At 49.2% G+C, this 27,998-nt stretch overlaps 2 protein-coding genes across 3 annotated transcripts in view; one reads left to right on the top strand and one right to left on the bottom strand.

The window, feature by feature from the left end:
• Positions 1-25: 25 nt before the first annotated feature.
• Positions 26-19,281, top strand: CCDC167 (coiled-coil domain containing 167). Its single transcript, XM_090046535.1, has 4 exons — positions 26-171; positions 11,723-11,817; positions 15,100-15,152; positions 18,403-19,281. The coding sequence occupies exons 1-4, from the start codon at positions 103-105 to the stop codon at positions 18,504-18,506; spliced, it is 321 nt and encodes a 106-aa protein (XP_089902661.1). The 5' UTR covers positions 26-102; the 3' UTR covers positions 18,507-19,281.
• A 146-nt stretch (positions 19,282-19,427) lies between these two features.
• The window catches only part of CMTR1 (cap methyltransferase 1), a 37,689-nt gene continuing 29,118 nt past the window's right edge, over positions 19,428-27,998 (bottom strand). For both annotated transcript variants that reach the window (XM_090046510.1, XM_090046521.1), the window contains 4 exons: positions 27,636-27,683; positions 26,386-26,498; positions 25,787-25,895; positions 19,428-23,075 (listed from right to left, as the gene is read on the bottom strand). In XM_090046510.1, the coding sequence (XP_089902636.1) occupies positions 22,943-23,075; positions 25,787-25,895; positions 26,386-26,498; positions 27,636-27,683 (403 nt within the window). In that variant the 3' untranslated portion in view covers positions 19,428-22,942. The remainder of the gene's footprint in view (positions 23,076-25,786; positions 25,896-26,385; positions 26,499-27,635; positions 27,684-27,998) is intronic.

Here is a 27,998-nt window from a genome sequence, read left to right as displayed (position 1 = left end):
TTTGCCTCGTGCCCCTCCCAAAGATGGCGGCGAGCGGCTCGGGCTCTGTTTCCCCTCGCTAGTGGCAGTGCGTGGCAGTCCCGAGCTGGGGGCGCTGTGCGCATGCGCGGCCCGGGACCCGCCGGGACCATGGTCAAGAAGAAGCGAGAGGGGCTGCGCGTGGCCCAGGAGGTGAGGGGCTGGTGTCGGGCGGGGGGGCAGTACGTGCATGGGCAAGTGTAAGTGCAGGGGTGCATGAGCAGGGAGGAAGTGGAGGGTGTCGAGCTCCGTCCCAGAGCCCCCCCCAAAGCGCCCTTTGCTCTAGGGTCACTTCTGCTGCCCCCTGCGGTGCTGCAGCCCCCAAGCCCTGGGGTGTGCAGGGTGCCTCCTATGGGGTGTGCCAGCAATGCCCATCTGTTCCTGTGTCTTTTTCCCTCCTGGTTTTCTGGCCGAGCAAGTGATGGGACTTGAGGCTGGGGTCTCTCTTCTGGCCAGGGCAGGTATTTTTCAGCTGGTTGAAATTCCCCTGGCTCGGAGGCCATGGTGTCCTGGTTTAAGCAGAAGCCTGTGGTCAGCCAGAAACCCTCCAGAGCCAGCGGGCCAGGGTGTGAAAGCTGGCCCTAGCAATTGCCAAGCCCCTGGGACTGGCCCTACCAGACAGCCGCTGAGCCAGGGTGGCTTTGTAGGAAAGCCGCGGGGCTCCCTGCCAGAGTTCAACCTGCTGTCCAGCCTAGGAAGCTCTGCCCGGGCCTGGCTTGGCATCTGTCACCTGTTCTAGGATCTGAGGAACTCGCAGAGCAGCGAGAAGGCTCTGACCTGCAGAAAGCATGTGCACCGCCCTGTACCTTCTGCCTGGTGCTGTAGTGCATTTCCCTCTTGTTGGCTTCACTGCTGTAGCAGGGGCACATGGGTGGGAATATGCATTGGTGGCTTCCATGTGGCGGCTGCTGTCTGTAGGCAGAGTCTTAGACAGACATGAGCAGAATCACTCGTACTGGAGGCTTCTGGAGAAGGGCACTCGCAGTGGATTATGGAGACCACTTGCAGCCCTGCCCTTACCAGCTGCCCTGTAGTTAAAAAAGCCAGCCTGGCCTATGTAATTAATCTCTCCACAGCAAGGGCCAGCATGGATGCAGCTTAATCCTAATGAAAAGCTCTACAGTATTAAACCAGCATATGCGCATGACAGATGTCAGTGTTTGTAAGTAAGGAGTGGGAAAAGGGATGATTTTAAATGAAGAGTCTCCTATTTGGGGATTTCCTGATCTTCAAGATTGTGGAAGGTGCCTGTTGTTGCTAAACCTCATTTATGCTTGTTCTCCACCTCCTCAGAACCTGGAGGCTGGTCTCTGCCTCCAGATTCCCAGAAATGGTCACCCAGAGCACCAGCCTTCTTGCCAGGCCCCTGCTGAAAACCCCCAGTTAGTGGTGTCAGTAGTGGAGGTGCCCTGGGTGTGCCAAAAGATGGTCCTGGCCAACATCAGCCATATCAGGGACCTCCTGGACTATGCCAGGCAGAAGTTGGCAGATTCTGCTGAGCTGGCCATGGAGCTGCCCACTCTGCATGTGCCCTGCCTCCTACTCCAGGATGTTGAGGCCACCATGCTGCTCTCGCCCACATTAATCAGGTCCTGTGCAAGGGCAGTCCCCATGCCCCAGTGTCCACCAGCCCTCTGGAGCTTGTCATGAGGCAACTGCCTTGGCAGGCCCCATGGCGCTCCCCACCTCACCATCTTAGCAGGCTGGGGGGCACCAAGCTGGTCCACTTTTGAACCACCCACTGCCACCAGCTCTACACACTTCTTCTCTGTGCCACCCACCACTATGTTCTCACATCCTACCCAGACAGCAAGTGGTGGGACAGCCTAGGTGGGGATGGGGGTGGAGGCCTCCAGTGGACAAGTCTATACTCCACCTTGATCCCATGAGCCACTGGCAACCTCAGCTGGTGGCTCCTCCACAGAGCCATTGCCACAGGCCTGTCTAGTATGGTTCATGGATGCCCCTGACACCTGCTTGTTTTGTGAGCAGAGGGAGACCCTGGCACATGCCCACTTGGAGAGTACCAGGCTACAGTCCCTGTACTGCCTTCTCCAGAACCCCACACTGCACGTTCCCTGCTGCTTACTCCACAAGGTAAAGGCTGCCTTGCCTCCCACTGCCCTCATCTATATCAGCCAGGTCCTGTACAAGGGCAGTCCCCACCCCTGGTATTCCCCAGCTCTAGAGCTAGTCATGGGACTACTGCCTCAGCAGGCCCCACTGTTCCCTGCCCCACCATCTCAGTAGGCTGGGGGATACAAAGCCAGTCTACCTTTGAACAGCCCACCACTGCCAGCTGTACAGGCTTGTGCTCTGCATAAGCCATCATCCCATCCTTGTATCCCGCCCCAGCAACAAGTGGCGGGACACCCTACATGAAGGTGGAGGCGAAGGTCCTTGGTGGACAAGTCTGTATTCCACCTTGATCCCATGAACCACCAGGGACCTCAGCTGGTGCCTCCTCCACGGAGCCGTCACCACAGGCGTGTATCTGGCACACTCTAGGGAGTGCCCCTTTTGCCAATAGAGGAAGACCCTGGCCCATGGCTACCTCGAGCGTGCCAGGTTGCAGCGCCTCTTTTGCCTCCTCCAGAACCTCCTGCTGAGGTTTTGCCTGCACTTCTTCCTGCGCCATGTTTTGTTATGCATTTCCCATCTGTGATCCCATCAAGCCCTGGGACCTCCTGCTCAACTGCCAAGCTGGCCATCTACAACAGCAGTTCTCAACCTTTTGCACCCTACATCCCACCAACTGTTTTGTCAAAAACCCTGGTCCCACCATGATAAAAACAACGTTCCACAAAATTGCACTGTTCAAGATATCTGTTGATTCATCTATTTGAAGTGCAAACAGCAGATTTTTTTCAATCCAGCAATGAGTTGAGGTCCCACCTACACAACCTTCGAGTCCCACTGGTTGAGAAACACTGCTCTACAAGACCAGAAAGAAGGCTCTGGCTGGGGGAACCCAGATGAGTGTGAAGCCGTCTTCCCATCACTCCTCTGCTCATGTCACCAGGCCAGGTTTCACTGGTCAACATCCACAGGCTCCCTTGACTTGTTCAGGGGATGATGTGGTCTACTTGGTGTCCCCTTCTGGATCTCTTGTTATTAACTTATCACTTTGCTTCTATTCCTGATTTCTTTTTCGTTGCCCCAAGAAATCAGTTGATGTGTCCCCTGTGGCCTCCCTTATTAAGGGAGACTTACAGTTTTTTGTGATGAGCTTAAGCCCATGACCACATCAAATAGGCCTGTGATATTTTAGATGGCAGGGTAGATTTGTGCTTTATAGACTAGCTAAATCGGAGGTATATAGCATGAGCTTTTGTGAGCCTGAGCTTACTTCATCAGAAGCTGTGAAAGGACATACACAGCATGTTTTCGCCCCCCATCTCCCTTCTTCCCTCCCCTGTCTTGCATCCAAATCACTCTCTTTGACGTGCTGCTCTGTCCATATCTTTTCACAGCATCTGATGAAGTGATCTTAGGCCCACAAAATCTTATGCTGTACATCTCTGATCTAGTTAGCCTGTAAGCAACAAATCTACCCTGCCTACCACTGCTAATTACCTTTCTCTGCAGTATTTGTGCCAAGGTTTCTTTGAAGCAGCATTTTCTGCTGGGCCTTGGACTAGCCAATATTTTCACAACTGGTTTGGATGAGACAATGATTGCAGATGATTTGGGGAATGAGATCAGAAGTCGATATGTTCCTAATGAATAGAAGACCTGGATCAGAACTAGTCAGAATGAGTAGAGAGAAAGATGAGGAAACAGAGGTGTAATTAATTGAGCATATACAAAGCAGACAAATACAGCCAGGGCAAGAGCATCTGTGGAAAGGATTTGGGGCTTGTAATTGCTGCCTCGTGTGCCACAGTGTTGAAAGAAGCCAAAGCCCTGTTGAACTACTTCGATAGGAGCACAGCATGTGGTAGTTTTCTTCTCTGTCTAGCCATGCTTAGGCATCCAGTTAGAGACAGCAGTTGTCTGTTGGCACCAGATTTCAGTGGTAACAGACCAACAGGAAGTTTAGAGGATGAATGGAAAAAGGCTTGGACAGTAAGCTGTAACAGGAAGAGTTGAGGGAACTGATTTAGATGTTCAGTCTGAAGATGGGACAGCCAAGCTGAGACATAATAGTGGCTTCCCTCTCTGAGAAGGCAGCTTATAAAGAGAGTGTGACCCAATTACACCTATGGGAGGAGGAGGGATGGCGCATTAGCTGTATTAGCTGGCAGCATAGCAGGCAATTCCACTTAGGTTTTGGAGGGCAGGACTGTTACAGCCTGAGACTTGACATCTGTTTACCAATGTGTGCCTTAAATACTGAAATCCTGCTGCAGTCATGGATAGGTGGACATGCACACAGACACATGCACGTGGAAGGCCCTTCTTACAGCAAAGTATTTATGAATGGTAAAACCTCTCAGTCTCTTTAAGCCACAGAGACTGAAGTCTGAGTTTTCAGAATGAAATACTCAAACACCTTACAGCCTCAGTTTTACTAGATAATTGTAATTGTTCATTTGTCAACATCGTTACCTACCTAACATGCCTTTATGACAGTTAAATACACTTTCCATATGGGACTGAATATAACCTGAAGCAAGGCTGTCTTTCTAAGGCCTGTCCCAAACACAGAGTTATGCTGGTTTAGCTAAAGGTGTGATGATGATACACAAATGTGACTTTGTGCCTGGACATACAGCATGTTTACACCAGTGTATTTTAAGCTACCTTTTGCACACTGGTGTAAATTACAACAGGATCTGGAGTAGAGACACGATCAGCCCTTCTCGGATATGACAGCACCTCACCACTGCATGGCAAGGGAGAAGTTAACAGATCATTTGTACTGAGCAAATGGCTACAACCCCCCAGATTAAGCTGCAGACATAAGATACTTACACTGGTGTAAGTTTAACCCCTAATTTTTCCTGCAGTAGTTCTACATTAGAGTCAAAAAAGTTATTGCGTGGAGCTGTTTGTTGTGTGTCCACTCAGTTTTTTTTAAGCAGGGGAAAAGGTTGATCACATCGAGGTAAAGATGTGTCCAAACCCTTTGTGGACATCGTTGCATCTTCTTAAACCTGGCAAGCAGTGGTTCTGCTTACAAAGCTAAGCTAAATTAATCTGGGTCTGTTTTAAATTGATGCAAGCATGTCCACATCTTGCTTGTTGTTAAACTCCTGCAACTTCTGTTTGTGGACAAGCTCTGAACCTTCAGGCAGAGGGCACTGGAGACGGGACCAGCCCTCAGACCTACCCTGAAGCCTGACAGCAGAGAGAAGGTAGCAAGACTCTTCCCTGAACCCCAGCCATCAAGGGAAGTTTAGTTTTGTGAGGATGCCCCAGAACTTTGTAGGTGGTGCGTCTCTTCTGCTTTAGGGAAGATGATGAGCAGCCATGGTAGATGCTAGAGCTGTTTATGTGGAGGAGGAAGGACTCTAGGAATAGAAGGTGGATGAATGGCTGAAGCTCTTGCTTCCCTTACAGCAGTAACAGGGCTGTGAAAAAATAGGATATAGTTGATTGTTGAAATAATTATAGGAGTCTGCAGAGTGGAAGTGAGAGAGAGCTACTAGCCGAAAGCTGATAGGAAAGATGTTAGTCGTGGCTCAAGTCCTAGGCCCTAGTAGCAATCCCAGCACTCTCCCCTCCTTTCCCCCCCCCCCAATTTACTTGCTTCCAAGCATCTGGAGTTGGTGGTGAGGTACTGTTGTACTTACCTTAGTTAAGGGTTGGGGTGAATGGAAGTGAATCCATTGGTGTGACTATTCCAGTCTCAAATCCTGATTTATTGAACATGTAAGCAATAGCAATGTTTAAGCAGGGCTTTCAATAAAATGCTCAACTTCTAAGCACGTCCTAACAGTCAACAAAGATATTCCTATGCAAGCCTTCCAGCGGGTGTCGTGAATTCAGCTGGCCAGGCATCCATCACCACACCAGGGTTCAGTAGTTGTTTCTTTTCCTGTGTTTTGCTCATTCACAATTTAAGGGTTTTTTTCCCTAGGTTTTTATACACCTTTTTTTTTACAGTTCTGTTCTGTATGTACGAGATATGGTTGTCATAAATATCCACCAATCATCTTTCACAATGGTCTTTTTTCTGTCAGGCTGCTGTCTGCATCCTGCTGTCTTGGACTGCTAAATCACATCTTCTAACTTTTTGCTCATGTGAGTTATAAAAAGGTCAGCCTAAACTGTGACCCCTTGGCTTTTGTATTAATAGCATAGGCACAAAATTGCATAGGCATTTTGCTAAGGCGGCTTTCAGGCCTATAGTACTAGTATCTTCCTGGTAGACTGCCTGCCAAGCTCTTGCATTGGCCTCAACCTAGTAACTTGCTTAGGCCTTTGGCTAGTAGTGGCTGGTCAATCTTTCCAGGTCTGTTGAACTTATCGATAGCATAGGAAATGTTTTGCTGACATACAAAACTATTGTAAGAGCACAACAAGTTGTCAAGCAGTCTATTTGGTCCAAGAATTTAGCTTCTGAATCTCAGTGCGTCTATTCTGTGCTGGGTTGAGAGTCCAACTGAAGCAGTGGACATGGAAACTACTGACTTGGAAATGGAGAGAACAGCTTCAGACCTGCCAGCAGGTGACAAGGGGCTGCTTCAAGGAGGCTTTTTTTTTTTTGCCCCTGACTCTTTTATTTGGCTTTGATCTCTTTTGTGAGGTTCAGGAGACGAAAACCTCATTACCAAACACCGTTGGATGCCGACGTGTGTGTGATATGGCTGTTTTCCAGCATCTTAATTGGGAATTCATGAAGGCAGAGGGCGGATGCCAGTTCTTGAAAAGTGCTTTTAGCCTTTCTGCTGGGAAGAAAGCTTTTATTAATTCATTACAAAATGTATTAAAAAGGATCCAGCTCAACTCCGTAAGAAGGGCTGTCACTCACCCTTTCTGCCTGCATGTGAGAGGCTCTGGGCTTCCCGCCCAAGACTGCCTGAGCAAATGAGATTTGTAATAAACCATAAGTCAGTTTGGATTAAAATTCACCCCCAGCCTCCATATTCTAGGAGGCCTCCAGATCGCACAAAAGCAAAGCGGGGATTCAGCAAAAATGGCTCTGTGCCTGGCGGTGCATCTCATAGCAAGGGATGCATCTGGTATCCGAACACTGACATGTACAGACCTCCTGGGCTCCCACCGCCTCCTCCCCAAGCACAGCTGGCAGTCAGGTAGCAAGACAGCAACCTGAGGAGGGGCAGCAGCATCCGTGCCAAAGGCTCGCACAGTGCTGGATGTTAAATTCCTGCTTCGATTCTTGTTTTAAAGTGAGGTTGGCACTAACTGACAGTGTCTTCTTAAATGAAATCCTCTAACTAGCTGCTAGACGAGCTGTAGAGGGAAAGCTTTCCACGTTCTACACCTCATCCCTTTTCCGGAGGGAGATGCTCCCCCTCCCTGCCCCAATCCCTGCCCTAGGGACCAGGGGTGAAGGAGGAAATTCAGTCTCTACAACCCCTTCACTAGGCTGCCTGCCATTCAGAACCTGGTCATTTTGAGCTGCAGTGGGGGTTCTAGGTGGTTCTTTGCAAGGAGCCTGAGCTGCTACCCTCCTGTTTCACACAGGCCTCTGATAGATCAGGGCTGCACCTCACCAGCCTTGCCATGCTTTTGTTAACAGGAACAAATGCTTTCCACCCACAGCTAGTTCAAATGCACGTGTGCTTTTAGGAGAGCTGCCCCTGGGAATTTGCAGAAGTTTTACAGGTTCTCTCGTTCTGTGGTTTCAGCTTCTATGGGGCCCCTGGGAGATTCCCCAGCAAGAAACCATCCTCCATCAGGTTGCTCTGATTTCTGTTCTGTTTTCCTTTAATTGTGTATCTAGGGAAGGGGCTGGTTGGACAGTTTAGCCAGTGAGAAATACACACGCAGCCACGATACATCTGAACTGCTGCTCTGGCACTCCGAGGGCAGCACCACTCTGAAGTCTGCCTACCTGCTCCTATACTGATCCAGAAATGTTTTTGTGGGCAGGCCCTCAAGCATGCAAGAAGCAAAGATCTCAAAGGCAGTGGCAGCAGGGTATCCCCAAAGCAGCTTTGTTGCCTCCTTCCGGGTGTAACACATGCAAGCAGCAGCAGGTGGGTGGGATGTGCTAAAAAGCAGCACTCAGGAGCACCAGGGAAGCAAAGTAGACCATACCCACAGGGCCTTGGCTCCCAGATCTGAACTCCCCAGCAAAGGCGGTGGTCCTGCTGTATAGGGATAGTGGCAGTGTCACCTTCTCTGAACCATACTCTGCCCTTCCCCAGAGCCTTTCATCTGAGAATCTCAAGCACTTTGTCAACAATTAGTCCCGGTGAAGTTGGTAGCGTTCCCCCAGTTGACAGGTGGGGAAACTGAGGCATGTATGCCAGCTTCCACTGTGGTAAGGTAGTAAGTCATTAGCGGTGACAGGACAGAACCCAGAAATACTGAGTCCAGTCCCCTTTTAACACAGCCTACAATTTGGGGAAAAGGAGGATTTCAGAGGAAGAGATATATGTCCTACCATAATGATCTTCCCCTTTCCCTGAGTCTGCTGCAGATTTTTCCCCTCTTCATAGATTTCATAGATTTCATAGACATTAGGGCTGGAAGGGACCTTGGGAGATCATCGAGTCCAGCCCCCTGCCCAAAGGGCAGGAAGTCAGCTGGGGTCATAGGATCCCAGCAAGATAAGCATCCAATTTACTCTTGAAGGTGTTCAATGTAGGTGCTTGAACCACCTCCGCTGGCAGACTGTTCCAGACCTTGGGGGCTCGGACAGTAAAGAAATTCTTCCTTATGTGCAGCCTGAAATGGTCTTGCAGGAGTTTGTGACCGGTCGACCTCGTCATCCCTTGGGGCGCTCTGGTGAACAGATGTTCCCCCAGATCCTGGTGGTCACCCCTGATAAACTTATAGGTGGCCATCAGATCACCCCTGAGCCTGCGCTTTTCCAGGCTAAAGAGTCCCATGGCTCTCAGCCTGTCATCGTAAGATCTGTTTTCCTGACCTCTGATCATGCGCGTGGCTCTCCCCTGGACTCTCTCAAGCTTCTCCACATCCTTTTTGAATTGTGGAGCCCAAAACTGGACGCAGTACTCCAGCTGCGGCCTCACTAAGGCCGAGTACAAGGGGAGAATGACGTCCCGGGATTTGCTCGAGAAGCATCTATGGATGCATGCCAGCATTTTGGTCGCTTTACTAGCCGCAGCATCGCATTGCAGGCTCATGTTCATCTTGTGGTCAATGATGACCCCCAAGTCTTTTTCTTCTGTAGTGCTAACCAATGTAGCACTGCCGAGCCTATAAGGGTGCTGCAGATTTTTCCTCCCAAGGTGGAGAACCTTGCATTTTTCAGTGTTAAACACCATGAGGTTCTCGTCTGCCCATTTGCTGAGCTTGTCCAGGTCAGCCTGGATCACCCGCCTATCTTCTGGCGTGGATGCTTTGCCCCAAAGCTTGGTGTCATCGGCAAACTTGGCCAGTCCACTCCTGACTCCAATGTCCACATCGTTAATGAAGATGTTGAACAGTATGGGTCCCAGGACAGAGCCTTGAGGGACCCCACTGGTCACAGGGCACCACGATGAGTGATTGCCATCAATCGCAACCCTCTGGGTCCAACCACGAAGCCAATTTCCCAGCCAGCGGATCGTGGTGGAGCCAAAGCCACAACTGGGCAGTTTGGCCAAGAGGTGATCATGGGATACCAGATTCCTTTGGCCCAAGATCAGCAGAGCCATTTGTGTGGCTCTGAACAGTGAATTCCTGCCCCTCCTTGAGCAGTAGGAGCCTACCTTTGTTTTAGACCACTCGCACTCAACTTATCTGACCCCATGAGCAGGATGAGTGGGGCTGGGCCAATCTGCAGGCCAGATCCCATGCAGAGGGTCAGTCTGAGGGCCTGATTTAAGCCAGGGGCAGCACACAGCCAGTTAATGCATACAACTTTGCATGCTGGCCCAGTCCCACATGCCAGATCCTGCTGTGGACTGATACCACATAGCCAGCGCAGTCTGGCATGCACAGCCATGTCATCTAGCCAACAGGCCTCCTTGCAGCTCTGGAAGTTTGGCAGTGGGAGCATTAATTGCTGCAGGTCTGGGAGGGGCACCTGTAGTGCAGGGGTTGAGTACCACTATTTTAGACTAAGTGAAATTAAAATGGATGGAATTACTACCCAGCTCTGCAGTTTCTTTGGAGATGCCTGCCAGGAGTTTAACCCATATTAGCTCAGCAGCCACATATCTGCTGTTCACTTGGAACCTGGAGTCCTGTAAAAGACAGAGGTGTGTTTGCCCTGCTGCAGTGAGAGCCACCTCTGCTCCATCATGCTCCCTCCTGTTGCTCTCTGCTGAGCCACTTGCCTGAATCCCCTCTTGCCCCCATTGCTATATGCAGTCAGCTCAGCTGCCCTTCCCTTGACAGCCCCTGCCATAGCCTATGTGTGCTTTCCCAGAGTGTTGAGAATTGTTAATTAGCCCAGGATTGAGCTGTAACTAGCTAATCAGGGATCAGAGTTATTGATTTCCCTGTGTAATTATTGGTGGCAATGTTCTTCCTTTGCACTTCCACTGTGGCTCGGCACCAGTCCTTTTGGCCTTTACAGTCCAAGGCAGCTGCATTTAATTCCACCAGGTTATTTGATGCAGCCTGCTAGCTCCCAGGTTCTGAAGCATCTCACCAGGCCAACAGGACAGGCCTAGTCCTTCCAGCAGCTTGCTGGGCCTCAGCCCTGCTTCTACAGCCTGTGGCTGCAGCAGGGCTAGCAATGATTTTCAGACTTATTAACAACAGGTTCTTTGTTCCCTGACGTTTCCCCAGTTGGATTGCAAACCTATAAGGCAGAGCTTTCCCTCAGGATGCCTAAAATCTTGGCTACCAGGCTTGGAAGAGGCAAGATTCCCTGCAGAATTGTTCTGCTTTGGCGTGCTTCCTTCCCGACTGAGTCCTCCCCAAGCTCAAACATATCAATCACTCATGGGTGCTTATCCAGCCAGGTTTTGCTTTATTAGGTTTTTTTTCCTTCCCACCCTATAATGAATGCAGCTTCTTGGAACGTAAATGAGCTCCCCAAATAGCCAGTTATTTTAGTTAGCTGCAATAGCTTCCTGCTGCACTGGGACTGGTGCCAAGTGTTCAGGGCAGGATGGAGATAGTGCTCAGCAGGACAGAGGCAGTGCTGATTACTGTGTCCTGGTTGTACTCTACCAAACATCAGTAGTGTGTGCTGAGCCTGCTTTCTGTATGCAGAGCTCAGCATCCTTTCAGTTTAACCTGTGGGTGGGAGCTGCACCTTTTACCACGTGGAGTCCCTTTCAGCCCTGTTTTCCTAGGATTAACAAGAGGTATTGTCCATCTTCTCTCCAGGGACTGCCAGCACCAGCTGAGGACATTTGGAGTCATTGGTCTGGGGCTTTGGCACAAAGACTGTCTGGGATTGAGATTTCACTGCTGTGTGAGGGTGGCTGATGCCCATTTGCTGTGGTTTGTCCCATGTCCCTCATGCATTCTGCTTGGGCTAGAGGCTATGAGAAAAAAAAACTGTAAGAACAGCAGGCAAGCCTGTGGCTTGTTTGATTTGGGAGGTAAGAGAGGCAGCAGATGGGCTGTCACCCCTTCTTCTGAGCCAGGAAGGGTGGAGCTGCTGGCCTGTGGAGAGAAGTCTGAGGCTGCTGCTGATTGTGGCTGCTGCTGTGTCTTCTAGATTGATGGCCTGGAGGAGAAGCTGGCCTTGTGCAGACAGAACATGGAGGAGGTGGACTTTAAATTGCGCAGAGAGGAGCTGAGTCCTGAAAAAAGGTACTGGTGATCCCTTCCCCTTCAGAAACCAGACAGTATTCTTGCCAGCTGCTGTGCACTTGTTCAATCTACTGCTTATGGGTGTAACACAATAGGGCCACTGCTGCAATGCTCGCCATGTCAGGGCCCCCAATTTAGAGCTTGCTCCAGGCTGCCCTGTTTTTACCTTGTCAAAGGAATGTGTGATGTGTTGAGAAAACTAAGATTGCTTTCACCCTCTGACTGTCTTTTCTGCAGGCTTGTAGAAGCCTTCCTGTTCATTTTCAGAGCTCAGACCCCTTTGCTGCTAGGAAAGAGGCCAGGGAGCTGAACGGAGGTTTGAATAGTAGCAGGCAGCTTGGCTACACCATCTGAGCTCTGCCTGGATAGGCCTACAGGGATTTGGGAATAGTCATAGCCAGCGTCTGCTCCAGGTGGTCGAAGCCCAGTCAGAATAATCCCAAGGGGATATGCGGAGCAAATTTTTATTCCATGCACAGTAAAAGCACAGGTGTGTGCAGGAACTTGCTTACAGCAGCAATTCACACAGGTGTTTAGAAGAACCTAACTGTATCTCTGAACCTGCCTAATGTGGTTAGATTGCTTCTCCGCTGGCGAGTGGAACCTTGTGACTGGGTCCTGTAGCACTTCCAGAGGTGCTAGAGCAACTGGGATCTTGCAGCCTTGACAGGACACATTTCCATTTCCGTATTACTATATAGATATTCCATATCCTATTGCTCCCCTCCTAACCCAGAACTGAAATCTCCATTTTAGATGCAGGAAGATAGAAGCCATTTACATCCTATATGGCCACTGTTCCTTACAGTCTGTTCTTCACAACTCTGCCCTTCGGTTCTAATGCTGCGTCTACAGTGTTTACCTTCCAAGACCTGCCCACTTGCTTCAGCTCCACTTGAGCCCATGCTTGGCAGTTAGGTGGTGCAGATAGTTGAGAGGAGTTCTGGGTGTACGCATGCTTCTGTGCCACTTTCAGACTATCTGTGTGAGATTTGGAGCAGGGGCTTGCATCTCAGCAGTGGTTCTGGGCTTGGCAGGAGGCCTGACTGTCCCCAAGAATTATGCTCTTATTGCCTTTGAGATGTGCTCTCTCTCTCAATTTCCCACCATTACTCCTAGTTATACACGGAGCCACCATTCTCCATTTCTCTCCTTTGCCGGGGTTTACATTCATTAATACTTGTTGAAAGTTCTGCCTCTTCTCCCCTCCCTTAATCTCATCTCACTAAATGCTTTGTCCTGAGTTCATCTGCTTTTTCTGTAAGTCATATCACCAGGCCCATCTCTCTCCCCCTGCAAACCTAGCAGCAACCCCATGGACATCTCTCATGCCCTCAAATTCATTGTGTAACCATTTAACTTTACCCTGAGCACAGGCTTTCTGCCAGTTCCCAAGCTGTGTGATAATGATAAGGTTCCTACCCAGGAGCTTTAGAACAGATTTTTCAGGGAAGGTGCCCAGTTCTGTGATATCCCCTCACCAGGCCATTCGACCAAGAGAGCAATCAAATGCTGCCACTTGTGCTTCAACTAATCTTACAAGGGCTTGGTAATAGTTAAATATTTCTCCACTGTTATAGTTCTTAATCTGGCGAGTCTGAATCACTACGGTAGTTCTGTTTTCCCAGCCTCATATTCAGGATTGTGTTTTCTTCCTTCATGCCTCTCACTAACAAGTTTTTCCATAGATTCATAGTAAGCTCAGTGGCTCATTCCCTGGGCTGTGTCATTCAGTCCTACAGAGGCTCAAACTTGCCCAGCTATTGATGAGGTCTCCACTCCTTCCTATTGGCTCCTTTTCCTTTGATTTCTCAAGTGAAGTGGGTTTGTAAGTAGTTGTGCAACAGCATCCTGGGCTCAGTCCCACCAGTCTTTCTCCCCGTTTCCTAATGGGGCTGAACTCTGTTTTTCCCTTTTTGCTGCACATATTTCTAAGATCCTTTCCATTCTCTCTCCCACTATTAATGTAGCCTGCCTTGTGGCTGCCCTTCTCTCTTCACTTAACTAACTGTACAGTCAGGCTTGGATCCATTTCCATTACAAGTTCCTGCTTTAGCCTCGAGGGGAACAACGAGCCCTATTACACTTGCCGCTTTCCCAATAATACCACAGAACCTGCTCAGAGCAGGGAGATAATTTGTTGGTGCATGTTTATTTATATTCACACTGTCTGAAAAGAGCTGCGGTGATGTCCTCGCTGTAATGGAACCACTGCTGCTTGCAGGCGATTTGTTTTGCTTTTATCCTTTAAACCGTGGATTAATTAATCATTTTGTGCAACTGAAGATACATGGGGGGTTTTGTTATTATATCGTCCACAGTCCTAATAGCTTTGAACATGGCAGTCGTGTAGTTGGTTCCTACTGGTGTCACACTTCGGATTCTTTCCATGAACCAGCAAGGGAATTTGTGCAAACCCAGTATCCGTGGAAAAGGGAGTTGAGGAAGGACAGTTTCCTTGCTCTTTATCTCTGGAACGGGGGAGGGAACTGCTGTAGTGGTAAGAGCAAGGGGGCTGGCAATGGGTTCTAGTCCAGGCTGCAGAAGACTTGTTTGGTGACTGGTAAAAATTTCCTTCCCTTGCCCACACCAAGGTTTCCCCTTTTGTAAAATGGGAAACATTACCTTCTACCCAGGGAGACTGTGGAGGTTCTTACTGAGGAGACCCAGAAACAAAAAACTAAAAGATTTTGTTTATCCACCACTGTGTCAGGCACAAACTAGCCCCAGTCACAGGGATATGCTCCCCTCACCCCTTCCCCAGCATGGCCTGTACAGCCCAGCCAGTGGGCATATACTGGATCAGAAAAGCACACATCCTCCATCACAAAGCCAGCCATGCTGAGGGGACAAACCGAGCCCATAGGATCTTGGAAGCAGTATCTGTGGGTCCTGCCTGTTAGACCCACCATCTGAATCCCAAGGGATCAGCTAGACCACCACATAAATGATTTTGGGCTGATCATGGCCAGGGCTTGCTTTTTAGCTGGCATTGGAGTATCGTGTTAGCATTCAAACAGGCTACCGTAAAGTAGGGAAGTTATTCATACAGAGCAGGGTACAGAGAGGAGAAGCACCTAGCCACCAAGTCTCTCCTCGTGATAGATGTTAAGCTTCCCTCCCCCCCACCCCCCACCCTGGCCCCAGAGACAAGGCAGGACATTCTCATTCTCAGTATCATACATAACTCTTCTGTTGGGGCAGCCTTTCCTCCAATGTATAAGCTAGTGTAAGGAAATAATGTGTGCTGTGCTTGTGCATAACAGACTTCTTTTGTTACAGGAAGTCACTGGAGAGGGAGAAAACTTTGCTAATGACCAAAGCTGAAAGCTATGGTAAGAACTTCATTAAAAATAGACACCCTGGGCTGCTGCTTGGCTTCCAATTTAAACTCTTTCTCTTCTCAGTCTCTCTCCTACTTTGCCTTTAAGCTTGGGATCAGCCAAAAAAGCAACGCCTGTGAGGGGAGATTGAGAAAAATCTATGTAGCGGGGTTTTGGTGAGATGCTGTGCTTTTTTTCTCCTAGGTTTTCCAAAGCAAAGCACCTTCCAGGGATCTGATTTTCAGAGGCTAAGCCTTCCACTTCAGCCAAAGGCATCTTGTGGAACATGCAGGTGGACATGCAAAATCTCTAGTCACTTTGGAAAACCTTGGCCAACAAATTAGACTAGCTGGATTTGAACCCTCCTCCTGGGGGAAGAATCACTGCCCAAGTTTGAAAACTGAAATTCTTACAGATGTACAGCAGAGAACCCGGGAGATTTCTCTGCTTGTGTTGGCACCTCCTACAACTCCCCTGGCACAAGCTGTAGCATGTACCCTGTAGCTGTAGTGCAGCTCGGCCTCTGGGTTTGTATGGAAACAGTATAAGCAGGTCTAGAGGTGAGGTTGAATGATTTCCCCTCCTTTGTCTTGCTGGAAGCAGTTAAAAGGCAGAGCCCATGCTGGATGTTTAGTTTTAACTCCTCTATTAACAATGGGGATGCTGCCTCCTCCAGCCAAACTCCCCCGCTCCCCAATCTACTGAAGCAAATGTATAATGGCCCAACTCTAAATCCCTCAAGACCTGGAGAGTTATGGTTGCTCAGAGACCCCTTCCCACACCCTGTGGGATGTACGTTTTGTCTGGGCTTCCGCATTTTTTATTCCCAGTCTCCAGGCAGGAAGCCTTTCTACCATTCCTCCTGTCCTGGGGCCGAGTGCTCTGGAGCAGTGACATTAGACTGCCCCCTGCTGGCCCAACGCAGTGTTATGCAGCCACATTGAGTTTATGTCTCCACTGGGTTGAGGCCTGCTCTTAAAGGAACCAGGTGCCCTCCACATCGCTGGATACGAGTGGGAGGCGAGGGTGCTCATTCCTTCTGTCTGAGGCACAGAGGGTCTGGGGCTTGCCTGCCCACTTAGTATAAGCAGAGCGGAGTTGCTGGGGCACCCCTGGCACCAGCCCCTCTCTGTAGATGTTTTCTTCCGTGGGTTTGTCCTTTGGGCAGATCCAAACCCAAGAATGAGCAAAACAGGACTATTATTTACGTGAATGAGTAATGCTGGGTACTGCTCTGCCAGAGGGAGGGAGCTCCCTTGCCAAATCCCCTCAGGGAAACAGCAGCACAACCCCCACAAGTTCTAATGGGGCCAGGCCCTGCAAAATATAACATGCAGTTGCCTGTGTCCGTTCAGGTCTTGCTACTGTGGAGCCTTTTGGTGCTACCTCAGTCTGAGGAACAAGTCTTGTAGGACAAGTTACTGCACAGCATAAGCCAGGGTTTACAATCTGGTATAGGAGCAAGGATGCCAGGATCAGCATCAGTCCCAGGCAGCAGTAGCTGCAAGGCTTGGGCTGTCTATCACAGGGGTGGCCAGCCTGCAGTGTGGGTGCCACAAGTGGCATGACCAGGCTTTGTGTGTGGCATGCAACAGGTTGGGGAGTGGGCAGGGAGCAGAAAGCACAGCAGCAGATCGGGTAGGGAGCACCAGGTATGAAGAAGGAATCAAAACAGCAGGTCAGGCAGGGAGTACAAGGCTGAGAGCAGGAAGCAGAGAAGGAGACTGGGCAGGGGAAGTGGAGCAGAGTGGCACTTGGGAAAGGCGAGAGGGTAATAATATGTGGTACGCCTGTCAAAAACGTTGGCCCCTACTGGGCTACTGCACTCTTCCAGCCGCCTAGGTTGTGCTGCCACCTGCTGGGGAGTTACAGAACCAAGCAGCTCATTCTAGATAGGAGTTAGTCCTTAGGGTCAAACATGCCTGATGGCTCAGGAGACGCAGGTGGCTTCCAGAGAGACACAGCACATGCTACTGACTGAAGCACCCAATAGCAGCACTTGCCAAGTTGGGAATTGGCCTAGAGCCAGAGCTCAACTCTCATTTTAAAAGTGGGTTTTGGTGAGGGCACCTCTTGGTAAAGCACATGCATGCTGACCTCTCCTTAGGGGCTGGTAGAACAGACGAGCAGGCTGCTGTTGCTCTAGCTGAAGTCGGACTCCTCTGGCAGCACTGACAGAGCACTGCACTCAAACAACAGCAAGCAATGCTGACCCTGTTAGCCAGCAAATGGCCCTGAGAGCTCAGCCTACCCTTGCAGTAACCATGCAGTTACTAGATTGCCATAGGGCAGCTGTGCCAGAGCTGCTGGCCAGCCTGGCGTATCCAACGCAGATAGCTTGCTGCTGTTTCACTCAATAGCACAGGAAGAGAATAGTTCTGCCCAGTATAGGATTTTGATCTTGTGTAAAGCAGAGTACTGGTACAGAGGACTCCTGGGCTCTGTGCCCTGCCACGGATTTGTTGCCTGCTCTTGGCAGTCCCTGAACTTCTCTGCACCTCAGCTTTTCCCACTGTAAAATGGAATTACCAGCACTGACCTGCCTTTACAAAATGCTTGGGGATGAGTGGAATGGTTATTCATCTAACTGCGCCCATTGTTTTTTTACAAGTATGTTGGGCTTAAAACCGTCGTCCATTCACTTTCCAGGGGCTAGCCTCCTGGGATCAGGAAGGGTTGGATGTGTACATCTAAGGGGATGTCGTGAGGATCACAGAAGTCTTTTAGCACTGCTAGGGTAGAGGCAGTGGCTTGCATAGGTGACAGCCAAATACATTCATCATTCCCAGAACAGGAAGTGCCAGTGCTGCTGACTGCCCAAGGCTACAAGAGCTTGAAGCACAAGTTGTATCCTGATTCAGACATTAACTGAGACACAATGGGAAGCTCAGCCAGGGAAGGATACATCCTTGGAGTCTGACACAGAGGAGACTGGAAGCTTATTTCTTATAGTGGCTAATGAAAGATGCCAGATTTGAGAGCTTGGGAGGCCTGTTCAGAAAAGGTACAGAAAGGTAGGGCCAGCTCTCATTTCACCTTCACACAGGAACCACCTCCAGAGGAGGAGGATGGCCCTTTCAGCCTCTAGTAGGTAGCCGCACCAGGATGGCAGCTGACAACTGCAAAGGAATTACCCCATGCTAATGTGGGTGGTAATCCTGGCCTTAGGTAGCAGGCACTGTGTGTGTGTGGGGGGGGGAGGGTGCTGCAGTATAGGAGGGAAGTGGCCTTTCACACCAAGTGTGTTGTTTGTTTTTGGCAGAGAAAGAACTGAGAATTCTGCGTAAGGAAAACCGCAAGAATGCGGCCCTTACCATGGCCCTGATGCTGCTCATTACTGTTATTTACGTCTGCTGGACCATGTGATTGTGTTGAAGAACCTGCAGCACTGGGTGCTGCAAATATCTCTCCTTCCTCTCACCAAAGTGCCTTCCTGCAAGTATAATCAGGTGTTCCAACTCCTGCGCCTCTATTGTCATCTGCAGGCTCCCTGGCCTGGGTATCCTTGTGCCCAACAGCAGGGGGCCTTAGAGGAAAGGAGACGCAGTCACCAACAGCCAAAGCAGATCAGCCAACATGCAGATGAAGCCATCTCATCCAGTATAAAATGACCAGGGGGAGGAAAGGCCTTTTTTCCCCTTTTGGGGCAGGGCCCTCTCTCCCTGCGCCTTGGCTGCTTTTTGAAAGGTCCTAGAGCCTGAAATCCTCTCTGCTCAGCCTGCCAAGAACCGGAGTGAGTTTCCCTACTACTGTACCTCTGCCACAAGGGACCAATCACTGAAACTTAGACACTAGTCCCTTTGCCAAGGTTGCCAGAAGCCCCAAGCGTGGGTAGCAATTTTAAAGCATATTCCTACCAACAGTAATGGGGCCAGGAGGCAGTGCTGTGGACTAGGCTGACTCTCTGCAGCTCAGATAAATTAAAAGTAAGAGATGCGAACAGTTACTGATCCCTGAACCTCAGGACTTTTGTGGGGGGGAGGGTTTGAGACCTATGAACCTAGGGTCTGTACCTATGCACATCCCCAGAGACAAGTCTCTGACACTGCACATGATGGTTTAAAGTCAAGGGCCCGCTGAGCTCACAGGAGTGCAAACAGCTCTGTAATATTTTAAAATAAACTTTGAAGTAAAGTTTAAATTATGTTTTGTGTGACCACATGAAGGAGCAAATGCATTTAGCTTCTGCCTCTCCTGCTCTTCCTTCAGAGGGATGAGTTGTGGAACAAGAACATAGCACTGAATCAAAACTACTCTCCTTTAATGGTACTAGTAGCCTGGGGCAAGTCGAAACCTTTCCAGTTTTGCTTTCTTCCTGGTCAGAAAAGCCACAGATCAGATAGGGCAAGCGCCTTTGTGAACTGAAGGGCTGTATTGGTAATACTGAGATGACTCAAGCAGAGAAATCAACACAAAGTGATAGAGAGCCTGATACAATGTGCAATTAACACACATACACATTCTCTTCAATGAGGCACTTCTCATGCCCTGGAGCTGGTGGGAGAGGATAGCTCAGACCACTTTCACCAAAGCCAAAGTTTCTACTAGCCCCTTTGATGCCGAGTCATTTGTATGAGATGAAGCCACCCCCTCACCCATACTAGGGCTGAGCTGCTGTAACTAACACACCAATAATGGGCATGCAGAAGTCTGACCCATCAGAAGTCCTGGCTTTTGAACAGAACAGTTCCTTCAAGGCATTTTGAAGCATAACCCTGAGCTCCCAGGCTAAGATGAGGAATAGGAATGGGAGGGTCTGGACTTGGAGTTGACAAGTGATATAACACCTTTCCCTAATAGCACTCCTTCCATGTTTGCCCTATAGAAATGTGCTGACCCTGCCCTCCCACAAGGGGCTGGGAGCTGTTTCAGTGCATCCAAAAAAAGAAAACAAAATTAAAAAAAACCCCTGAAGATAAAATCAGAAGGAAGCTGGGGCACAAGGGAAATTAGGAAGCATCCATAAAACCAGCCTGCAGGCAAGTGCCTTTCCTTCATTGCTTTACTTACACTGGAGATCTGCACTGTACACAGTGTATTCCTGCCATGATATGCTCCATACCCACCCATGCTGGAAAGCAAGGCCCTGTGTGGGGAAGCCAGGCCCCCAAGGGTGCAGGAAACACATGTATTGCAATGAAATGCCATGGGAAAGGGAATGCTTCTGACAAAGTGGCCTGCTAGTATTATGTCAGCCTCCGGGCATTTGTTAGAAGCGCCAAACAACAAATGAAGAGTTTAAAAAGTCAGAAGCACAAAGGCTGTAAAGTGTCACAGCTTGAGGTGCCATGTCCCCCACCTGCAGTCTCTTTGCTGCATATTGTGGAAACACCTTCATTAAAAACTTAAATGACCAGTAGAGTAAATGCTGGTTGAAGAATTAGAGCCCTGTTACTATGTCCCACAATATACCAAGGCTAAGCTCTGCCACATCAGGGTAGTATGTGGTCCCCTGTATGCTTTGGAAGGTGTATTCATGATCTGGGTTTGCTGGTGGCCAAAGGGGAAAAATGTAGTTGGCTTTCATGGAAAGGCGGCATCTGCCCATGTGAGAGTAGGAGGTTTCTCTGGAGAAAGCACCTAAGAATAACATGGACTTTGACCATTTCTAAGGCTGACTGACACTTCAGCTTCCTCCAGTCTTTGTGCCCTGATGGCCAAAGGTCAGCATTAACCCCAGGCTTAGAGAGCTGTGTAGAGTCACCAGTCTACAGCAAGCAAGTCTGAACACAGATCAATGTTACAAGGTAAGAGCAACAAAGCCAGCAGCAATTAAACTCAAGTACAAGCAATGAGGGGATGACCAAATGGATGCTTGAATACAAACCAATTGTATAGATACAGGAAGGGCTGCAAGCTTGGAAATTAAACTGATTTACTTAGGCTCTGTTTAGACAATGCTGCAGAGATACCCGAGACCAGAAGCAGTACAGCTAGGTTAACCACACGGGCAAATCAGGCACGCAAGTACTGGCTCTGGTACATGAACTAACACTTTCAGAGCCTACCTGTGTATCCCTACATGGCACTGCATGGTGCTGTACAGGCACACCTTTGGGGTGAAATCCCCTCCATACAGAAAAAACAGCACAAGGTCTGTTCACTACTTATGCTGAGGGCATGAGGGACTTAATGCTTAAGCCTCTTGCTGACCTCTCTGCCTGGGGTGAATTTCCGCTACAAGCTTGTGTGTGTGCCTGACCTAGTCTTCATCCCAATCTTGCACTGGCAAGAGGGGAGAAGGGGCCGGAGAGGGAAGAGGACAGGCAGTCAGAATCTAAATGGTTGCTTCTAGCTCCTAGGAAACCCACAGCATTCTGTAAGGCACAGTTGAGGCAATCCTAGTCCAATCTGTTAAAAATAATAATAATAATAAAAAAAAACAAAAAACACAGTGACTTTGCCACATGGCTGGTGCAGCCAGCTTGTGTGGGGGCTTCTGTCATCTGTGGAACACCTGGCCAAAGGTGTTGCAGAAGCCCAATGTTAAAACATGCAACACAGGTCAGCCCTGCTCTTTGTGACAGCCTGGCCTACATGACATTTGGGAGCCCAACCCAGAAATAGACTGCTCTTTCTGCTCACTGAAACATGCATGATCCTGTCTTGTCATCTGAGAGTTGTGGTTTTGTGCATTCATTCCAGATGGGACCCCAAGTCTGCACCAGACATTGGAGTTCTGAAAGCCTATCTGGAGGTTTAAAAAAGAAAAGCTCTGGTTTTCACTACAACTGGCCTAGTTGGGCAATAGGAGCTCTCTTGACTACTCACTCCAGGCAAAATCAAATTCTCTCAATGCTCTGGGACCTTTTTACCAAGCCAGGCATGTCCTGAATTTCCGTTGAAAAGCCCCAGTCTTCCCTCCTTCGCTTTGCCAGGAGCCCCAGGCAATGACTCTGAGCACCAACAAACAACAAAACCACCTTCATCTCAGCAGGGTCTTGTGGCATTGTTCACGAGCTTGCACCTGGAAGGTTAAGCTGTGGTTACTCACTGACCTAGAGGGAATTCTTTGGGGTGACAGCTCTGATGGCATGAGGAAGCTCCCCCCGCAGGATCAGCTTAACTCCTGCTGTCTCAGTGCCACAGCTGGCACTGAACACACCAAAGCCATTTGTGCCATGGAGCTCCCCCCACCTGGATACTATCACAGAGACACCCCTGACAACTGGCCCAGCACCTCCAAAATGGAAGTGCTGTAGCCACTGACAGGAGACAGCAGCCCTCATGTCCCAAGAGCCAGTATCCCCTGATGAGACACCCCAGCGTGTGGCGTAGGCCTGCCAGGCCAAAGGAGACAGAGATGGTTGCTGAGAGCACTGCAGGGCTATTTCTATGTCATCTCTCTCTCTGGATCACACCTCTCCTGCAGCCCTGGCATAATCCTGCCATTCCCTCTGTGCTGCCAGAGAGCCAGATGCAGTCTCCAAATTGCTCTGGCATATACAGGGCCACAAGCCTGGCTGTAAATCTGAGCAGGAATGGGGAGAGCTTCCTGCACCTCAGCCTCATGCATGCAATGGGTCAGAAGAGAAGAGCACCTGAACTCAGCTCTTCCTCTAAGGTATTCAGAACTGGTGCTGCCTGCGCCAGACACCTATATACACTGGTCTCATAGCTGAAGCCTTGTTCTGCATCTTCTGAATTCCCAAATCCCCAACTCCTGGGACTGCCAGCAAGTCAGTTCTCTTCTCCATGGAAGACCCACTGCTCCTGGATTGAAGACTCCCTCCTCCTGTCTCAGAGTCTCTCCAGTCTAGTCAGTCCCTGAAGAGTCCAGGCTGGGCTGGGCTCGGGTGGGGTCAGGGGCAGTGTGCCTGGATGAAGGACAAGACATCTTCCTTCGACAGCTTCTCTGCATCTTGCCTCTTCTGCGAGTCATGCACTTTGACACCTTCCCCCCACTCCCAGAAGAGACGGCTGTAATGGCAGATGCTGTGGGCAGAAAGAACGAGATCAGGACCTTGGGAAAGAACTCACTGTAGATAGGAGCTAGAGATTCTCTTCAAAGGCAGATGGTTAAGGAGTGAGGAACACATGATATGATTTGTGGGGGTACCTCTGAGGCCCAATTTATGCAGTCACTTTTTTAGCTCCTAGGGTCTCTAGGAAGGGCAGAGAGAGAGATTCTGAACTACAGTCCATTTCATGAAACCAGCCTTTCTAACTCCATTCAAACCACCACAAGGGACAAACGTGAGTCTGCTGAAAGGGAAGCACAATCACTTAAGGGCATTCTTTTTTCTTAAAGTTTCTAAGAGGTAAAACAATCAAGGTAACATCACTGAAGCCTAAGGAAAGGCTTTTATGGAGCACTTGGAAGGGCTGACCAGCACCTGAGGGTCTGCAAGGAGTGATCACTGATCACTCTGGGTATAATACCTTCCTGTTCTTTCCATAGGGAGAGGCCAAAGTTTTTGACAAAGAATGTCAGTTACATGGTCCCCATTTAACAGCTCTGGTTAGGGAGGAGGGTCAAGCAGCAAGTCCTAGGGACATGGGGCCTCTCTCAGCTCTGTCAGTCAGCCAGAAATACACCTCCTTCCTCAACCAGAAACACAGATTCATCCCTCTCCACCTGCATACAACTCGACCACTGTGAATGAAACCAGAGCCGTTAATTACTGCAGACACAGCAGCCTTACATTCATACAATTACTGACATTTAATATTCATAGCTTATTTAGCTGCACTGTTCTAACAGAGCGGTATTAGCATAGCGACAAGAGCATGTGTCAATGGCTAATTACAGACACATTAGTGCTCACTAATGACAATACAACACATCCATTATGGAGTCTCTCCCCTGTCTCCACAGCTTAGCTTGGTGCTGGAAGTGTGCTGGGAGGGAGGCATGTGTGAACCATCCTCCTTCCTGATTTGTGAGAAGGGGCAAGGAATTTGTGACAGCATTTTTAGGGAGCTACCCAAGGAAAACTCCAGGGGTTCTCAGTGTGTTGCTGCACGCTACGAAGGAGGGGAGAAGTAAGTGAACAGGAGCCTCCTTTCACAATAATCTCTGCAGCAGGGACATGATCCTGGGGCCCTTCAGCCTCTCAGCCAGGACAGTGTGCACCACTACACACCAATCCCCATGATGACTTATGTAAGGTCTTAGAACACATATCAAAGGAAAGAATAATCAAATATATAGGGGTAAGCAGAAAATGGGACTAAAAGCAATTAGGAATGCATTTGTATAGGATGGTTTGGATAGGGATGACCCTGTCTCCGGAAGGGGGTTGGACTAGATGACCTCTGGAAGTCCCTTCCAGGTCCTGCTTTTTGAAGAGTCTGTGATTCAGCATAATGCAATATCCTCCTATGACAAGATAAATGATTTCTTGGACAAGAGTTATTCAGCGGACTGAATTTATCTAGATTTAAGCTGATTTGATACCATGCCTCATGGAAAATTATTGACCAAACAAGAGGGGATGGGGATCAATACCACAATTGCAAGGTGGATAAAGAGGTGGCTCAAAGGGAGACTAGAGTATGCACTGATGAAAGGCAAGTCATCTGGTTGGAGAGCAGTTCCTAGCAATGTTCCTCAGGGATCAATCTTAGAACCTATTTTATTGGAGACTTTGGTACAGGAATTTGCTGTGTCCACATAAAATCTGCAGATGACACTACGTTTTGTAGTGCTACTGGTATGGAAGAGGACCTGATTATTTTATGGGAAGATTTAAATTGGGAGTATCAAACAGCCTGCGAAGCTTCTCTCTCTGGCCCACCACTGGGATACTAGAAGTTAGGGGGTTTGGCCTGCCACAGAATGCAGGGCCCCTTGGCACCACTGGACCTGCTACTGCAGCTGGCCCCAGACCCCAGTTGTGTTCCCAGACCTTGCTGTACCCAGGTTTTGGGACCCCCTGCCACTTCTGCAACTGCTACCATCAGAACCCTTGTTGCCTCTGGATCTGCTGTTATGGGAGCCACAGCAGTCACCCATGTCCCAGGCTGGACCTGGGCTGTAAGGAGCCTCATCATCCACATCTAGCTGGGGACCCCAGGAGAGTTTGACACTGCTTTAGATAACCTGATAGAGTAGGACATCTACCAATGGTAGAAAGTGTAACATCATATACTTAGGGTGAATAAAACCTCCTTGGGATATCACAGAATCGTAGAAAAGTGAAGCAAAAAGGGCCCTCAAGAGGTCATCTAAGTCCACCCCCCTGTTCAAGGCAGGATCCTCCCCGACTCAACCATCCCAGCCAAGTGTCTAACATGGTCTTAAAAATGCCCAAGGATGAAAATTTTGCAACCTCTGTTGCAATGCTTGACCACCCTCATAGTCTGTTCTTCCTGATATCCAACCAAAACTTCCGCTGTTCCAGTTTGAAGCCATTGCTCCTTCTCCTGTCCCTTGTGGCCAAAGAGACTAGTCTATGGATAGATAAAGAACCTAAGTACAAGCCACGGACTCATTACAAGTCCCCCCACAGGATTCCAGGAGCAGTTTCTGGAACAGCACTGCTTGTCAGGACAAATATACAGCTTCCCGCTACCTCTATGATATGAAGCATGATATTTGTCAGATGTGCAGGACAACAGCCTGATAAAGAGGGCAAAGCATGGGACTGTGTTGTGGCACCCTTCTGGGGCTCAGGTGTACAGGCTGCTGAGCTGGTACTTACTGAAATGGTGCAATGGACTCAGGAGGGAGGTCATACGTCGAGTCCTTGGTCATCTTGTTAAAGAAAAATTTTCTCTTGGAGTTCTTGCTATACGCCATTGTCCAAGGATCTTGGGGAAAAAGTCATGGGGATCAAACAGACATTAGGATGACAAAAGTAGTATATCAAAGTAAGGGTGATCTGGGAAACTAAACTGGAGATCCTCCATCTTCCCCTTCCAAAAGGCTCTCTGTATCCAAGCTGTTCTCAACTGAGGAAGCACCCCCCATGGCTCCCCATGCCCAGCCCAGGCCCAGCTATTTCCTTTGGAAAGGACCTTTCCAATTAGGAAATTGGATCTCAAGAAGCAGTCGCTATACACCTAAACAAAAATTCCCATGTGGTAGCTAATCCAGCCACAGTAGCTGCCATCTTCATCCCAACACTGCCTGCTCCAACCCAATCAAAGCCAGACACAGGTCATACTCAGTCCTTTGGTAACATCGCTGACTTCCCTGGAGGTTAGGGCAGAGTAGAGCCTGGCCCCATATTTTTAAATAATGAAATTCTTTCCTTCCCCCAAAAGCAGTGAAGAAAGAGGGCAGCAGGACTTTTCCTACCGTTCACAGTCCTAACAATGTAGAGTCCTGTAGGTACGAAGTGCCTGTCGTCCCGGCCAGTGTAGGACAGCCGTGGTATCCCACCCGAACTCTTGATAATCTTCATCTCTAACCTGGGCATCCACAGAAAAACAGAAATCATACCCACACATAAAGACATGCTCTAAGGTGATGCACTGGAATCAGGGCCACTCCACACATGCAGGTAAAGGCACAATGGGCTCTAACACACAATCCACACAACATGCCTCCTGCCATGCCACACACATATGACAGGAGGCATCATTGTGGGATCCAGCATCAGATCCCGTCATGCCTTATTGCCAAAACAGCATCCCAGGCTCCCCCTGCACTGGCAAACAGTAAGCTTCCACAGTTCCAAGACTCTCAGCCGACAAGACTCTCAGCCGACAAGACTCTCAGCCGACAAGACTCTCAGCCCTGGCTGCAACCCACAGCTGATAGAACCTGCAGTCCCAGCAGTGCATGGGCCCCCCCATAGCTGGGACATTACAGTAGCTGAGGTCTCCCAGCTGCAGGCACAGACTACATGTGCAAATTAAAGCAGCTATAGAAACCATCTATAAAGTTATTACACATTTTACAGCAATAGCCATCTAGCTATAAAGCTATTTTTAAGGCACCATGGTTAATTTGCACATGTAGCCAGTCTAAATTAATTGCGCAATTAAACACATAATTGCATAATAGATGTAGCGGTGTCTGAGGCCCGCTCTACATGTTACATTTGATAGAACACCCTGGGGGGAAACCTCTGTACACACAGAACAGCGCAAGGGAGTCAATTCTGGGGGAAGGGGTATCCTGATGCTTCACAGGGCTGCTCCCGCATGGGTCCCCAGGGCAGGTGCATGCAAACTGCAAATCACTCAAGTGGCCAATATTCTTGCTGGCCTACCACAAGAGCAGCTTTCTTTTCTCTCATATGCCAAGGGAAAGGGAATGGATCTATTGGGGCCTTGGAACAGCTCATACTGCTGGAACAAAACTAAGCTCACTGACACCTATTGGCACTAGGAAGCTGACAAGATTTGACTCCTAGCACAGTACTGAGCAGGGTGACACCCCAATGGTGCACGGGATAAAAATCGCCACAATAAGTGACCACAGGGTCCACAATAAAAGGTCCAGCAGATATCCCCAAATCCCTCCCCATTCTTTACTGACAAACAGAGGCAGTGGCTAACCCTGGATAGTCAGGAAGCGTCTCAATGTTCTCAGTTACTGACCTTACAAAAATCTTCTCCATCTCCTCCAGTCTGTACACTTCTTTCACACTGTGGAGGGGGTGGGGGGGAAAAAGAGAAACGTTCAGGGGTTGGATTTATCCCACCTTTCTCAACCAGCCCCTGTTGCGTGTGCCGCTACAGACCCTTACAGTGCAAAGCAGGCAGGTACAGCTAAGGTTCACCCAGCTCCTCAATCTCATCCCCTGAAAGACTGCTCCTCACAGCACAGAGGAAACTGACTCCTGCACCACTCACAGCTCAGTCCGTGTAGAGGCCTTGTTCTCACTGCTGCAAAAGCTGCATTTTGTACCTCAGACAAACAGAAGAAACATGCAGCAAAACCCAGGCACTTCAGTTTTACTG

This window comes from Crocodylus siamensis, chromosome 1 (genome assembly GCF_052110815.1).
Source record: "Crocodylus siamensis isolate JL-2025a chromosome 1, ASM5211081v1, whole genome shotgun sequence".
Classification (NCBI taxonomy): Eukaryota; Metazoa; Chordata; order Crocodylia; family Crocodylidae; genus Crocodylus; species Crocodylus siamensis.
Note: the sequence above shows the minus strand (reverse complement) of the source record. Positions and strands in the feature narration are given on the sequence as shown.

Coding starts and splice junctions, on each gene's coding strand:
- CCDC167 (XM_090046535.1), top strand. CDS start 103: ATGCGCGGCCCGGGACCCGCCGGGACCATGGTCAAGAAGAAGCGAGAG. Junction 172..11,722: donor GGCTGCGCGTGGCCCAGGAG/GTGAGGGGCTGG, acceptor TGTGTCTTCTAG/ATTGATGGCCTGGAGGAGAA. Junction 11,818..15,099: donor GAGCTGAGTCCTGAAAAAAG/GTACTGGTGATC, acceptor CTTTTGTTACAG/GAAGTCACTGGAGAGGGAGA.